The 16,889-nt window shown below is 42.5% G+C and overlaps 1 protein-coding gene across 1 annotated transcript in view; it reads left to right on the forward strand.

Moving 5' to 3' along the window:
• Window positions 1-536: 536 nt before the first annotated feature.
• Window positions 537-16,889, forward strand: part of LIG3 (DNA ligase 3) — a 51,605-nt gene continuing 35,252 nt past the window's right edge. Inside the window, exons 1-9 of the mRNA XM_070735140.1 lie at window positions 537-724; window positions 2,443-2,991; window positions 5,045-5,188; window positions 6,277-6,477; window positions 8,001-8,152; window positions 9,454-9,620; window positions 11,409-11,486; window positions 13,087-13,249; window positions 15,030-15,185. Coding sequence (XP_070591241.1) covers window positions 2,469-2,991; window positions 5,045-5,188; window positions 6,277-6,477; window positions 8,001-8,152; window positions 9,454-9,620; window positions 11,409-11,486; window positions 13,087-13,249; window positions 15,030-15,185 — 1,584 coding nt within the window. The 5' untranslated portion in view covers window positions 537-724; window positions 2,443-2,468. The remainder of the gene's footprint in view (window positions 725-2,442; window positions 2,992-5,044; window positions 5,189-6,276; window positions 6,478-8,000; window positions 8,153-9,453; window positions 9,621-11,408; window positions 11,487-13,086; window positions 13,250-15,029; window positions 15,186-16,889) is intronic.

The following is a 16,889-nucleotide window of genomic DNA, read 5'->3' on the forward strand; positions in this document are numbered from 1 at the left end:
CATTGGCCAAGTGTGATTGGACACAAAAGGAATTGGTCTTGGTGCATATGCTTGGTGCATAGAACAGTAGGACAGGGACGGTACATGTATACATTCCTAAACATACTTACCAAAAAGCAGAACTGAATAAACTGGCTAATTTTACATATTACTCTAATCTACGACTTGCTTAACTACAGTTTACTAAATAGATCAGGGGTCTCCAACCGTGGCAAATTTTAAGACCTGTGGACTTCAACTCCCAGAATTCCGCAGCCAGCGAAGCGAATTCTGGGAGTTGAAGTCCACAAGCCTTAAGGTTTGCCAAGATTGGATACCCCTGAAATAAGAAGACAACAGTCTTAAGATCCCTCAGCAGACGCGCGAGAAGAGTGTGGTGACGTTACACCGCCGAGCATCCCCTGCCTTTTGTTCGCACGCAGAAGGCGTGGCCTGGCTCGAAAGAGGCCACCGCCATCTCCGCTGAATGGTGCAAAGAAAAAGGTGGGCGGGGAAAGACAAAACACGACGGGGCGTGGCTACGTTCCCCCCCCCACACGCTTTCGGAGGGAGGCGCGGCGTCTGGTTTAGACACGCCTCTTAACCCTTTACTCCGCCCCTTCCTTGTCCTTTCAGGCCGCAGGCCGCGTGAGAAGGGAAAGTGCAGCTGGGAGGAACGAGCGCGGAAGAAATTGAGGAAGGCAAGCGGCTTTTGTCCTCGTGTGTGCTGTCTGCCTCTCTTCGGGTAAGGCGGCTGTCTTTCTCCCTCGTCTCCCCTTTCCTTTTTTTGTCTTCTCCCAGGGAGCTTCGATTGCCCAGCTCTAGAGTGCTGGAGGGGGGATCAGGAGGAAAAATGGGTGATGGGCGCGCGAAGATGGTCTGCGAAGCCCCCTTAATACTTAAGCCCCAATTAATAGAAATAATTAATTTAAAAATTATCTTAAAAAGCTAAACATTTTAAAAATGTTTTTAAATATTTTAAATATTGCCAATAAAAGTAGTCCTCGACTTGCGATCACAATCGAGCCCCAGATTTCTGCTGCTGAGCAAGACGTTAGTTGTGAGCTTTGTCCCGTTTTACGTCCATTCTTGACCCAGTTGTTAAGTCAATCACTGCGCTGGATAAGCTGGCAATCTGGTGGTTAAGTGAATCTGACTTCCCCATTGTCAGAAGGTCGCAAAAGTGCATCATGTGACAAACACAGAGAGAGAGAGAGAGAGAGGATGCTGCAATCATTATAAATATGAACCAGTGAACCGGTTGCCAAATATTTGAAATTTTATTTATTTTTATTTGTATTTGTAGAATTTATATGCCGCCCAACTCCAATTGGACTCTGGGCGGTTTACAATAATAACCATAGTTAATAATAACCCAGGTCTACAAAAGAATATTTTTGGTAATCATCGCAGTTGACCTTGTACTTTTCTGAATCATCTTTTTGTTCTGATTTCAAAAATGTATATAGTTCTTCTGTAGCACCATAGATCAGCATCATTATTATAAATAGGAAATATACTGGCGACATTAAGAAAACAGTAATTACCACAAACTTTGAAAATGTAGAAATAATGTAATAACAAAAATGCTTCTATAACAGAAACTTTCTGTGATAGAGAAAAAATAAGCATATTTTCGGAATCAGCACATCAAACTCTATAAAACAGACGTATTCCCTTTACTGGTGATTTTTTTTGTGTTGACCAGTGTGATTCAAATAACAATTCACTATCATAGAAACATTGAAGATTGACAGCAGAAAAAGACCTCATGGTCCATCGAGATTAGATTAGATTAGATTTATTGGATTTATATGCCGCCCCTCTCCGCAGACTCAGGGCGGCTCACAACAATGGTGAAGAACAGTACATAGTAACAAATCTAATATTTAAAAATCTAGATTACAGTTTTAAATTAAAAAGTCCAAAAAAGAAAGCCCAATATATAAAAAACAAAACACTATCGAATCATACACAAAAACTACATGGGCAAGGGGGAGATGTTTCAATTCCCCCATGCCTGACGGCAGAGGTGGGTTTTAAGAAGTTTACGAAAGGCAAGGAGGGTGGGGGCAATCCTGATCTCTGGGGGGAGCTGGTTCCAGAGGGTCGGAACCACCACAGAGAAGGCTCTTCCCCTGGGTCCCGCCAGACGACATTGTTTAGTCGACGGGACCCGGAGAAGGCCAACTCTGTGGGACCTAACCAGTCGCTGGGATTCGTGCGGCAGAAGGTGGTCCCGGAGATACCCTGGTCCGATGCCCTTTCTGCCCTTTCCTGTATTTTATCTTAGGATGGATATATATTTATCCCAGGCATGTTTAAATTCAGTTAAATCCCTTTTATCCCTTGTGGTCCTTGAGAAGGAATTGATGAATGGATAAAACGCCACATCTGATCTACCTGTAAACATTTGGCTGACTTGGTGGCAAAGCATTTAATAATAATTTCTTTTTTTCACAGCATCAGAATTCAACAAAGGGAATTACATGCTTCTTTCTCTAAGAGCTTTTCGGAAAGCAGCCCAGAGCCTTAGCAGAAGTGAAAAACCAGCCTGGCTGCCAAAGAAGACACCTTCCCATCATACTTTTTGTGTTCTCAGCTTCCTCAATAAGGGCGCCTTGCCTTTGACTGGCCTCCGGTACCACCAATCTGGCCTCTCCAGCTTTCCCCTCCCAGCAGTTTTGCATGTTGACCATCTGACATCCTTCTGCGCTGCCTCTGAGATGGCGGAACAACGGTTCTGTGTGGACTACGCCAAGCGAGGCACCGCCGGCTGCAAAAAGTGCAAAGAGAAGATTCTCAAAGGGATGGTGCGCATTGGGAAAGTGGTGCCCAATCCCTTCACTGAATCCGGCGGGGACATGAAGGAGTGGTATCACGTCAAGTGCATATTTGAGAAACTGGAAAGGGCTCGGGCCACAACAAAGAAGATCGAAGACATCACAGACCTGGAAGGCTGGGAGGACCTGCAGGAGGCTGAAAAAGAGATGATCAATCAGCACATCTCAGGTGAGATGTGCATCATGGAGGTTGCAGCAGTAATTGCAATTATAATAATGTCTCTTGAGATCCCTTCCTGATGGTTAAATGAAATTCCATATTGGTTTGGGGTTTTCTTTTAATAATAATGTAGAAGTGACTTTTTATTGCTTTCATTTTGTTGTTGTTGTTGTTGTTTTACTTTCAGGTCTAGAAAAAGTCTGGAATTTTCTATTGGTTTCCCAAGCAAATACTACTTAGATCTGGTCTCTTTATTATGCATTTATTTTTGAGATCAAAGAGTGACAAGGTACTGCCAATGGAGAGTTGGTGACATTTGTGTAAATTACTAAACAACCTATTGGATCATTGTTTGAAAAAGATTTCCTTTTCAGATTCTTCAGGGTGTTTTTCTAATGGAATAGTCTCCAATCTTGGCAACTTTATGACTTGTGGACTTTGATTTCCAGAATTCCTCAGCCAGCATAGGAAGTTGAAGTCTACAAGTCTTAATTTTGCCAAGGTTGGATATCCCTGAATCTATTGTGCTAGAAAAGTTCTTAAAAATTCAGGGATATTCAGTGATTTGCCTTGAAAGTAGCCTATATTGTACTGTATACCACAGTCAAACATCAGTTCCCCACAGAAAATGGTTACAACATTTTATATTACAAAAAGTTTTATATTAAATTTTTTGTCATTGAGAATTTTGGAAAATTTGCTGAATTGCAATTCCCCAGGACTCACAGATCCCAGATGTTAGATGCATTTTGTAAGTTAGCCCATTTGAAGTACCTTGGTTGAAAACGTTTTGTTCTAGGATGCCCTGTTTTGCCCAGTTAAAGGTTACAGACACAAGAGTAGTATAGTAGTTATATGGAAGATAGCTATTGTTTGGAACATTGTGTTGCTCTCACAACATTTCTAGGACATTGTTTACACCAAATCTAATTCTCCCTCTGTCGAAGCAAGATTATAAGGCAAGATAGTTAAATGATACGGAGAAGGGATAATAACAACAACAACAACAACTAGGGTTAGGATAAATTACTGAAAAGTTATTGAGAGGCAGATATATGTTTGGAGTTTTTAAAAAAATAAATACACACTATTGTAAAACAGTTTTGCCAAAGGATAGCATATAAAGATATTGCTCAAAAAAATAAAGGGAACACTCAAAGGACACAACATAACTCCAAGTAAATCAAACTTCTGTGAAATCAAACTGTTCTCTTAGGAAGCAACGCTGATTGACAATCAATTTCACATGTTGTCAGCACATTCAACTTTCTACAGAACAAAGTATTCAATGAGAATATTTCATTCATTCAGATCTAGGATGTGTTCTTTGAGCGTTCCCTTTATTTTTTTGAGCAGTGTATTTCAACAAATTAAATGAGGAAGTGTAATTGTGATCACCATTCTTGTCCACCTAGCAAATGTTTTGTTAAGTTGGTGTATATTTACATTCAGTTAGTGTAACAGCATCCCAAAGTTTGATTCCAAAAATATGAACTGATCTTCTATTACTTTGCCAATAGATACTTGCTGCTAAGTAACAAATTTGTCTCAAATTTATCTTGTAGTAATGTAGACCAGAGGTGTCAACACTGCGGCGTCACATTGTCATCATGTGACCTATCACAATTTTTTCCCCTTTTGCTAAACTGCAGGTGGGCATGGCCAGCATAATCCATCCGGGCGAAGGGTTTGACAACCTTACTGTGTAGACTTTTATTTATGCCCTAAGACTAAACATATTGAAGGCTGTAAATAAATAAAGGCTGTAAATAAATAAAGTGAAATTTCCTGAGTATCTACTTGCATGATCTCAGTGGAGATGTAGAATAAATTCTGAACATTTTGAGAGTGTTAAGAGTCAAATTGTAGTTACTGATTCTGTTAAACTACGCACTAGGACAGGTTTGGAAAAGGGCAATAAGAATTAACAGAAGGTTGAAAACTGTCTGATAAAAGAGCATCTTTAGCCTTGAAAAAAAGAATTGGGCAAGTATTAGAACTTTTCAACTGTCTGTATTTTTCAGGAGACATAATAAAGAGTAAATCCCCTTTCTGTTCACAGATCTTTCTTCCAAACCTGCAAGTACTCCAAAGAAAAAAGCTGTTATCCAGGCAAAGATTTCTCCTAGTGGACAAATAACATCACCCAAGAAAATACCTCTGGTTTCTTCAAATCCTTCTCCAAGGAAATTTTCAGGTTTTGCAGGTTGGTGAGAACTTTTGCTTTCTTGCAGCATATTGCTGACATTTCATTTTGACTTAAGGTAGCAGTGGAAGCCAAAAATAATAATAATAAGCTTATGCTAGGTTCAGCAACCTATTAACAATTTTTAATTTCTGAAGAAGGAAATAGATGAAGCACAACTGTTTCAAATTTCAATTAATGCTAACTAGAAATGATATCTAATTGAAATTCAGATGCATGTGTTCTGCCCCAGTTACGGACCAGAGAAAACGTAGCATCCACACAGTTTGTTCAAACCTATATTTAATCAATTAACCACTGCAAATAAACTGGCTTAGTAGTGTTCACACACAAATAAATCTTAAATCAGTCTTTAAAAAATAAGTCTAATAATTTGAACATTCTATAGACATTTATAGACTTTGACTTACCTCCTTGCAGCAAACAGCCAGTTTCAGCGCGACTTGATTAGTACAAGAAAATGGAAATCTGCCTCTACCTCCCAGCAATTTGCCTCCTTGCAGTTTCAGTTTCAATGTTAGCACATACAGCCTGAATCCGCTGAGGATCGGGAAGCTGATAATCAGTTGCTTGTGCTAATCAGGCTCTGTTCTGTTTGCTGCAAGGAGGCAAATTGCTGGGAGGCAGAAGCCAAAGGGTGAGGAAGCTGGGTGGTGCTACATTCAGTGTATAAGAGGCATCCAAGTTTTCGCCCTCTTGGGGGGTGGAGGGGTGCCTTATACACCAAAAATGACAGCAATAATTTTATAAGATGAGTGTCATCTTACAAGCATTAAGAGAGCTAGTTGAGTGCAGCATTTAAGCTGTTTGCCTAGAAATCAGGAGACACTGAATTATAGACTTTTGTTAAGTATGAAACCCAACCGAGTCATTTGGAGTGAGTTGATTTCTCTCCAGCTAACCCACCTGACAGGTGGGAAAAATAAGAGGAAGAAATTGTGGGAAATATTGTGGGGAAAATAAGAGGAAGAAAATCAGATATGTTTGCTGCCTTGTGTTTACCAACAAGTATAAAATCAACATATGGAAACGGTACATGAATAAAATTTGGACATCTCTGTTTGCCCTCAAACTCTTTGTCTTTTCAGCAAAGTCGGGCACTTCTGAAGAAACCGCCAGCTCTGGCTCTTCTCACAAGCCCAGCTTGTCCACCGAGAAGTGTGATCCAAAACACAAAGACTGTTTGCTGCGGGAATTCAGAAAGCTGTGTGTAATGGTGGCTGACGAATCCAGTTATAATGTAAAAACTCAGATAATTCAGAACTTCTTACAGAAGGGAACCAGTGGAGGTACAATTTCTTTCTCTTTGTTTTTACTAGTGGGTCTGGGTAGAAACAAATCTGGAGTGAACATGTTTATTATAATTTAATACCAATTTATTGCGTGTATGTATAAAGCCCTTCATGGCATTGGGCCGGAATATCTCCGAGACCGCCTTCTGCCACACAAATCCCAGCGACCGGTTAAGTCCCACAGAGTTGGCCTTCTCCAGCTCCCGTCGACTAAACAATGTCGTCTGGCGGGACCCAGGGGAACAGCCTTCTTTGTAGCGGCCCTCTGGAACCAGCTCCCCCCGGAGATTAGAATTGCCCCCACCCTCCTTGTCTTTCGTAAACTTCTTAAAACCCACCTCTGCCGCCAGGCATGGGGGAACTGAGACATCTCCCCCAGGCCTATACAGTGTATGCATGGTATGTTTGTGTGTATATTTTCTTTTTAATAAGGGGTTTTTAGTGACTTTTAATTATTAGATTTGTTATATATTGTGTTATTACTGTTGTGAGCCGCCCCGAGTCTACGGAGAGGGGCGGCATACAAATCTAATTAATTATTATTGTTGTTGTTGTTGGTGTTGTTATTATTATTATTATTATTATTATTATTATTATTATTATTTTCAGTAGTACCTCTACTTAAGAACTTAATTTGTTCCGTGACCAGGTTCTTAAGTAGAAAAGTTTGTAAGTAGAAGCAATTTTTCCCATAGGAATCAATGTAAAATGAAATAATGCTTGCAAACCCATTAGGAAAGAAATAAAAGTTCGGAATTTGGGTGGGAGGAGGAGGAGAAAGAAGAGGAGGGCAGTTGCTGCCCAAAGCAAAGGGGGCATTTCTTTTCTCTGGGTGCTGGCAGAGGTTTATTCCCTCTCCAAGCGCCCAGAGAAAGGAAGATGCTCTGTTCACTCTGGGCTGCCAAAGCCTCCTTAAGCACCACCGAAAGGCTCCTTTGGCAGCTCAGAAAAGCCCAAGATGGCTGGGATCAAAGGGGGAATGGCAGGAAACTGGCCAGGCCTTCGTGCTGCTCTCAAATTTCCTGGGAAATTTTTCTGGGCTCGGGTTCTTAAGTAGAAAACGGTTCTTAAGAAGAGGCAAAAAGATCTTGAACACCCAGTTCTTATTTAGAAAAGTTCTTAAGTAGAGGTGTTCTTTAGTAGAGGTACCATTGTAAATGCATGCTAGTAATTTCTCTAAAAACTTTCAGACACATAGGATAAAATACCATGTCAAGTAGTGAAAAGGTCTTAAGTAGAGGCGTTCTTAGGTAGAGGTACCACTCTATTATGATTAGGGCAAGAGTGGCAGGATCTCATTGATAAAAGCACTGAAATAGCACAATGCCAAGAAAGGCACAAGAGCACCTAGCAGACAGTGACTTGGAGAGGGAGGCATCTATTCTCCCTAATGGCTAGCATTATTCTTCTCATCTAATGCAGCTTAGAGCAGAGGTGGTGGAGGCTAAGTCAGCTGCCGGTCTGAAAAACAGTAGCCCTGTTTCTGCTGACTTATTGCAAACATCCTGTGCCTCTTCCAGATGGCTTTCGAGGGGATCTCTACCTAACCATCAAGCTACTCTTGCCTGGCGTCATTAAAAGCGTTTACAACTTGAACGACAAGCAGATCGTGAAGCTCTTCAGTAGGATATTTAACTGCAGCCAGGAAGACATGGTGCGAGACCTTGAGCAGGTGAGCAAAAAGGAGACCGATTTTGGGTGGACGGCATCCCTCTACATAGCATGCCTCTTTCTCTTAACTGCAGAAAAAAACAATTGCTGCCCACCTGCCTTCCACTGAGGGCCTGTATACTGCACAAGTCAAAAAGAGGGCGGGGAAAATATTTACTGACCCCTCACATCCTGGACACAAACTGTTTCAACTCCTACCCTCAAAATGTCGCTACAGAGCACTGCACACCAAGACAACTAGACACAAGAAAAAAAAATTCCTGAACGCCATCACTCTACTAAACAAATAATTCCCTCAATACTGTCAGACTTTTTCCTAAGTCTGCACTTCTATTTCTACTAGTTTTTTCTCATCATTCCTATCATCCTTTTCCTCCCACTTGGGACTATATGACTGTAACTTGTTGCTTGCATCCTAAGATTTTTATTACTGTTGATTATTTCTTCATTGCTTATTTGACCCCTATAACAATCATTATTGTACCACATGATTATTGACAAATGTGTCTTTATATATATATATATATATATATATATATATATATATATATATATATATATATATACACACACGCTGAGAACATGTGCACTAAGACAAATTCCTCGTGTGTCCAATCACACTTGGCCAATAAAGAATTCTATTCTATTCTATTCTATTCTTAAGAGGTTGAACACCACAATTGAGCCCCCCGGGTCTCCGGAGAGGGGCAGCATACAAGTCTAATAAATAATAATAAATAATTATGGTCATAAGTCTTGACGGTCCAAGAAGTGAGTCACCTGACCAGATCCAAGTTTACAACCTTATTTTTGAGACCATTATTAAACAAATGCTGTAGTTGTCTTCGGAGAGGGACAGCATGCAAATCTAATTTATTATTATTATTATTATTATTATTATTATTATTATTATTATTATTATTATTATTATTTTCCAATGGGGCAATTTTTGCCAGAAACCAGAAGAAAACATAGTTTTTGGCAAAATAGGAATAGAATAGAATAGAATTTTATTGGCCAAGTGTGATTGGACATACAAGGAATTTGTAAGTTCAAGGACTATCTATAAGTACAATTTACTGGCAATTTATTTAGGTGCTCTAGGGTTGCAGATCACAGTTTGAACTTACCAATTGGTTTACTCTGCAGTGGGCTAAGGTCAAAAGGTTCCTAAGGCTTTCCTGATTGCATTTCATTTATTATTGCCATTTATAGTTGCAGTTTGATTAGAGGTTCAAACCAAACGCTACTCTGCCTTTAATAGCACTCTTTGTAGTCCTTTCCTTTTGCGTCTTCAATCAGGGTGACGTTTCGGAAACGGTGCGGATCTTCTTTGAGCAAAGCAAGTCTTGCCCTCCAGCTGCCAAGAGCCTTTTGACAATCCAGGAAGTAGATGAGTCCCTGACACAGCTATCCAAACTCTCCAAAGAAGAGGAGCAGCAGAACCTACTGCAAGAACTTGCATCGAGGTAGAAAAGGGAAATACCCGTATTTATGAATGTTGAAGTGGGCGGTGGGGCAGCGGCAAAATCTACTTACCTACTTCCCCTACCGGTTCAGAATCGTGCACTCTTTTATCTTCTGCGCATGCATGGGAGACTTTGCGCACGTGCAGAGGGGTTAAAAAAAAAGTGGCAGTGTTTGGATGGGTGGGTGGAGCCTCGTGCTGCCACCATTCCCGTTTCGCCAAACCACTGGCGGCCACCGCTACCGGTACTCCTGGTAGGCTGAACTAGTAGCATTTCACCTCTGGGTTGGGAGTCAGATTGGAGCTGATAGGCCTGCTCAGGTGTCTGCTCAGCGATTGCTTAAAGCTTCTAAAGCAGGGAATTCTGGGAGTTGAAGTCCACCCATCTTCAAACCGCCAAGGTTGAGAAACACTGTTCTAAAGCCTGGCAGTCCTATTCCCTTCAATGGAGGTCTTGAACATAAGAATATAAGAAGAGCCATGTTGAATCAGGCCAAAGCCCATCGAGTCCAGCATTCTGTGTCACACAGTGGCCCACCAATTGTCCATGGGGATCTTGAGCAGAAAGAGAAGGCAAGACCCTCCCTTTCCCCTGACCCCCAATAAATGGTACCCAAGGGAATCTTGCCTGCATCAAGCAACATAGAGGTGGCACATGGACATCCGTTTCAATAATCACCGATACACTTGGCATCCATGAATCTGTCTAATCCTCCCTTGAAGCTATCAAGGCTGACAGCTGTCACAACCTCTTCTGGAAGTGAATTCCATAAACCAATGACCCTCTGGGTGAAGAAATATTTCCCTTGATTTGTCCTCACTTTCTTACCTATGAGATTTTGGGAGTGCCCCCTCGTCCTAGCATTGTGTGATGGAGAAAATAATTTTTCTCCATCCACCTTTTCTATCCCATGCATGATTTTATACACTTCGATCAAGTCACCCCTTAAATGCCATCTTTCAAGGCTGAAGAGACCAAGGCATTGCAACCTGGTTTCATAAGGAAGGTGCTCCATTTCCTTGATCATACTTGTTGCCCTCTTCTGCCTCATGGATCCCAGCAACCGGTCAGGTCCCACAGAGTCGGTCTTCTCTCAGTCCCGTCAGTCAGGCAATGTTGTCTGGCGGGGCCTAGGGGAAGAGCTTTCTCTGTGGTGGCCCCGTTGCTATGGAACAAGCTCCCTCCAGAGATTCATACCGCCCCCACCCTCCCGGCCTTTCTCAAAGCCCTGAAGACCCATCTTTGCTAGCAGGAATGTGGGGCCGTGAGTGTTGCGAACTGGCCAATGTCATGAATGGTTAATTTAATTGGATGAATGTGGATGATTGTTTCTTAAGAAAATGGGGTTTTAGAATTTTTTGAATTTTTTTAATATTAGATTTCTTACACGCTTTGTATTTTGTACACTGCTCAAAAAAATAAAAGGCAAAACTTAAGCAACACAACATAACTCCAAGTAAATCAAACTTCTGTGAAATCAAACTGTCCACTTAGGAAGCAACACTGATTGACAATCAATTTCACATGTTGTCAGCACATTCAACTTTGTACAGAACAAAGTATTCAATGAGAATATTTCATTCATTCAGATCTAGGATGTGTTCTTGGAGTATTCCCTTTATTTTTATTTTTTTGAGCAGTATATTTTTCTGTTGTAAGCTGCCCTGAGTCAGATGAGAAGGGCCACTAGAAATCTAATTAATTAATTAATATTTGAGGATGTCATAAATATACACAAAAATATACGCAAAAGAATGCATTTGCATTTCTGTCCCTCTTCCTTTTCAGGTGCACTGCTAATGACCTGAAGTGCATCGTTCGACTGATTAAACACGACTTGAAAATGAATGCTGGCGCAAAACACGTGTAAGCTGACATCAGGTGGAGGAGAATGTCAAAAATCTAAAAGCAGAACATGTTAGCGGTATTTAGTAATGAGATAATTAGATAGATCTACTAATTAGTTCCAAGATCCTCTGAACTCCGATTGTCAGTCACTATGGAAGAAAGATGTTCCTTTTGGGTATGGTGCAAAGCTTTTGTTATTAAAAGAGTGATTATTATTCTTTAAAGGGCAAAGGTACTAAAAGGAGGTGCCTTGAGGGGATGGCTGTCACTCAAGGAGTCCTTCTCATAAAGATTCTGTTTGCTCTACCATAAATCGTGACTCCAACTAAACGTCCCCCCAATAGCATCTCCAGATGCTGTTGAAGTAAACTTTCCATCAGCCCTTATCAACATCACTAATAACCGGAAAGTAAGATATGAGGGTTATGCAGAAAGTAAGGTTACAAGGCACATAGCTCTCGAGGGGAAGTTTGTTTTTGTTTTTATTTATCTATCTAGCTAGCTAGCTAGCTAGCTAGCTAGCTAGCTATCTATTGGATTTGTATGCCGCCCCTCTCCGTAGACTCAGGATGGCTAACAACAGTAATAAAAACAGCATATAACAATCCAATATTAAAACAGTTAAAAACCCTCATTATAAAACCAAACATACATGCATAAAATTGTAAAGGCCTAGGGGGAAAGAGTATCTCAGTTCCCCCATGCTTGGCGGCAGAGGTGGGTTTTAAGAAGCTTACGAAAGGCAAGGAGGGTGGGGGTAATTCTAATCTCTGGGGGGGAGTTGGTTCCAGAGGGCCGGGGCCGCCACAGGGAAGGCTCTTCTCCTGGGTCCCGCCAAGCGACATTGTTTAGTTGACGGGACCCGGAGAAAGCCCACTCTGTGGGACCTAACTGGTCGCTGGGATTCGTGCAACAGAAGGCGGTCCCTGAGATTACTATCGTAATATCTCTGAGATATTACGGTCCCTGAGATATTACTATCGTATTACTATCGTGTAGCGGGAAGCCATTGGAAGAGAACAAGCAGTGGCGAGAAAAATCTTGGGCACCCATCGTGCACAAATTTGGGTACCCATCGCAGCAGCGTTCATGCCCTTAGCATTCAGGTAGCGTATTACAGCACATGCTTCGCACTGGGAAGGAAACGGAATGAGGATGCTCATCTCTAACCTTCACCACAACACCAGTCAATGATCTACTGACCACTGACACTGCTTGTTTTCGGCCACTGACTTCCCACGATAGTAATACCAACTTCCCCTGTGAATATTCCCTGCGATGGCTACGTGCCTTGTAACCATACTTTCCGGAAAGCCAAACTGGTTGAATCGAAAAGCAGTCATTTTCTTTAAGTTCGTATATCTGTTTTTTGGTTTAAATCCTGCCCTTCCTCTTAAGCCCATATAGCAAGTCTTCCTATTTTTTTCTCCCCACAATAAGATCCCTTTAGGATAGGAAGAAAATTACTGGTCCAAGGTCATCTTTTCAGCTTCCATGGGTGGAGATGGACTTGACCTTGGGGCTCCCCAATCCTTTTCCAGCTATACCCGCACACACTCCTAATAATAATAATAATGGTGGTGATGATGATGATGCATCCTGCTCTTTTCCTATCCAGACTTGATGCATTGGACCCCAATGCTTATGAGGCTTTCAAAGCATCCCGTAACCTCCATGATGTGGTGGAGCGAGTATTGAAGAACCAACAGGAATCTCAGCCAGGCATGAAGAAAATTCTTAGTGTCCAGGCAGCCCTGATGACCCCGGTTCAGCCCATGCTGGTAAGGTACAGCCGGGGTCGGCAGAGATGTGGTTTTTCTCAGCTGAAGCAGCAGGCTCTCGAATAACTTCTTTGCCTGCCTGTGTCATCCTTTTACATTCAGGTTTAACTGTTGGTTAGAAAAATACACCTTTAATTTAAGCATTTGTTTGTTTATTTATAGTCTTTTTTCTGAGAGCACAATGGGGGACATGGGAAGGGGGCTATACAGTTCTAGGCTGCATAGAGGGATAGAATCAAGATCACGCAAAGTGGTAGTGTTAATATCACTTTATAATGCCTTGGTAAGGCCACACTTGGAATACTGCATCCAGTTTTGGATTCCACGATGTAAAAACGTTGTTGAGATTCTAGAAAGAGTGCAGAGAAGAGCAACAAAGATTAGGGGACTGGAGGCTAAAACATAAAGAACGGTTGCAGGAACTGGACGTGTCTAGTTTAATGAAAAGGAGGACTAGGAGAGACATGATAGCAGCATTCCAATATCTCAGGGGTTGCCACAAAGAAGAGGGAGTCAGACTATTTTCCTTCAATGTAATGCAGTAATGCAGCCATGTGTGCAGCCTCCACTTCCACAGCGCCCCCCAAGGAGGAGGGCTGTGTGGACAACTGTCGGTTCAGGAAGATTACGTGCAGTCGAGCAAAAACATAGCAATTTTGGTCTCTCTGTATCAAATTCCTATAATGTTCTTGCGGATTTAAATAGTAAGGATGTTGTAGATATTAGCAAGGCCCCTCAGGCGGAGAATGAGGGGATGTTCAAAGGGGAAGTTGTTGTAAGTGAGGTGCATAGTGTCACCAAACCATCAAGTGCAGTTAGAAGAAATAAGAAGACACATTTTCTTGTGGATGACACGACTGTTAGAGGTGTTGATTTGGGATAGAGTAAGGATGTGGTGAAGGTGCTGAGGTGTCTCCCAGGGGCCACTGCCAGCAGGAACAGGAGGCGGATTACAAACATTGTCAAGGCTGTGAGTAAAGGTAATAACGTTGATGTGGTGGTGCATCTTGGCACAAATGATTTGTCCCAGAGAAATGTTAATGTAGTAAAAAGAGATTTTCAAGGTCTAAGTGTGGAGCTGGGTAAAATAACTGATTCAGTGACTTTCTCAGAGGTGTTACCGGTTTGTGGCCAGGAGGATAAAACAACTTGTATCAGAGTTTAATGTGTGGTTAAGGCAGTGGTGTAAAGCTGAAGGTTTTAGCTATGTAAGTCATGATGTCAGTAGGTGATCTAATAGGGAGTTGTTTAAGAGGGATGGTTTGCATCCATCATACAGAGGTACCCAGGTGCTCGGTGAGGAATTCAGAACTTTTTTGGACAGGCATTTAAACTAGGTAAAGGGGACAGAGATGTAACTGATGTGGGTGATTTCTGTCCCCGACCAATGAGGATAAATCAGTTTCTGGAAGCTTATGAAAAGGGAGCTGCAAATAAAATAGATGTAGTTGTTGATGATAAGGGGCAAACTAATAATGAAAATAATGTTCTTCGGGTAATGTGCACGAATGCTCGAAGCTTGAGCAACAAGCTCTGTGAATTAATGGCCATAATATCTAGAGATAATTTGGATCTGGTTGCCATAACTGAGACATGGTTTAAGGATTCTAATGAATGGGAAATATCCATACCAGGATATACCATTATAAACCCAACAGGAATATGGTTTCAATTCTATACGTTGTTTCAATATTTATTTGTATCCACACTTGAATTTAAGTATCCAATATACTTTGGCTTCAGCACATGTGCCCCCCCCCCCCCCTCTCTCTCTTGTAAGGCTGAAGCTTGTAAATCGATCGAGTATGCCATGAAAAAGTGTCCCAACGGCATGTATGCAGAAATTAAATACGATGGAGAGCGTGTCCAAGTGCACAAAAAGGGAGATCATTTCTGCTATTTCAGCCGCAGTCTGAAACCTGTTCTCCCTCACAAGGTTAGTGGAGTGGATGGGCTGCCTCTGGGGGAAAGAATGGGTTCCCAGCTCTCATGTGAACATCAAGCCTAAATCCATGTGGTTGGATTATGTTCTGTCGAGCTCTCTGGTAGAATCCTCCCAAAAATGTACAGATACAATTTCAGACACACACATGTTTGAAAATTCTAAAAAATGTTCTTTATACCGAAAATGCAAATAAACGAAGCACTCTTTTTGTATAGCAAAGAGCACTCTTCTCCAAACAAACTGGTAATTTGTACAAGTCCCTTATCAGTTCTGTGATACTTAGCTTGCAGCTGTGAGGCAATTCACAGTCCTTCTTCTTTCACAAAGTAAAATACACTTTGCTCTGGTTTAGTTTCAAAGTGGGGGAAAATCAGCACACCAAGGTTGAAGTCAGCAAGGCAGGCACGACACACAACGATCAGATAATCCTCCACAATGGCCAAACCCACAGGCTGCTATTTATAGCAGCCTCACTAATTACCACAGCCACACCCAACCACAGGTGGCCTCATTTTCTTTGATAATAATCTCTCAGTTGTTGCTGCCTACGCATCGCTCTACGCATGCGTGGCTGTATCATTAACTCTTGTTCCGAATCCAAGGAGGAGCTAGATAATTGATCTCCTTCTGAGCTGTCTGCCACACTCTACTCCTCCCTGTCACTCATGTCTTTTTGGTCAGAAGAGCCTTCATCATCAGATTCCACCGGGAGCAAAACACCTGCAGCATGTGGATGTCTCCCCCATATCCACAGTCCTTGGGGCAGGAGCTGGGCCAGAGCTAACCACAACAGATTAACCTTAATCTCAGCCACAGTGAACTCCACTAGTACCAGAACTGTTGTTTGAGGCAGCATGCTTTGTAGTTTGGTCAAGGAAAACAAGTTCTAATATTGTACAGTGGTCCCCCGATTATCGCGAGGGTTCCGTTCCAGGACCCCTCGCGATGATCGGTTTTTCGCGAAGTAGCGGTGCGGAAGTAAAAACACCATCTGCGCATGCGCAGATGGTGTTTTTACTTCCGCCGCAGCAGCGAGGAGCCGAAGATTGGGGTTTCCCTGCCGCCCACGCAAACTCCTCGCTGCTGCCGCGCCCGCCGCTTGTCCGCCCGCCGCTTGTCCGCCGCCTGCCTGCCCGCACGCCCGCCCTTCGCCCGCCCACGCCGTTTGCTTGCGCCGCTTCCCAGCTGAGTCCTGAAGCAAACTTCCGCGTTTGGCTTCAGGACTCAGCTGGGAAGCGGCGCTGGGGTTTCCTCGCCGCCCACGCAAACTCCTCGCTGATGCCCGCCGCTCGCCCTCCCGCCAGCAAGAGGGGGAAGACCCAGGGAAGCCGCCCAGCAGCTGATCTGCCCGGCGCCATCTACGCATGCGTGGCCATAGAAAAAAGGGCGCGCATGCTCAGATGGTGTTTTTACTTCCGGGTTGAAAAATCGCGATATAGCGTTTCGCAATGATCGAGATCGCGAAACTCGGGGGACCACTGTATATGTATAATATACGAGGGTCGCCCAGAAAGTAATGCACTGTTTCCCAACTTCTGATGGGCCCAATTGTTCTGTCGGGCTCTCTGGTAGAATCCTCCCGAAAATTCACAGGTACAAATTTCAGACACACACACATTTGAAAATTCAAAACAATGTTCTTTATAATGAAAATTCACTTAAACTAAGCCCTCTTTTGATATAGCAAAGACCACT

Source organism: Erythrolamprus reginae, chromosome 1 (assembly GCF_031021105.1).
Source record: "Erythrolamprus reginae isolate rEryReg1 chromosome 1, rEryReg1.hap1, whole genome shotgun sequence".
Taxonomy (NCBI): Eukaryota; Metazoa; Chordata; class Lepidosauria; order Squamata; family Dipsadidae; genus Erythrolamprus; species Erythrolamprus reginae.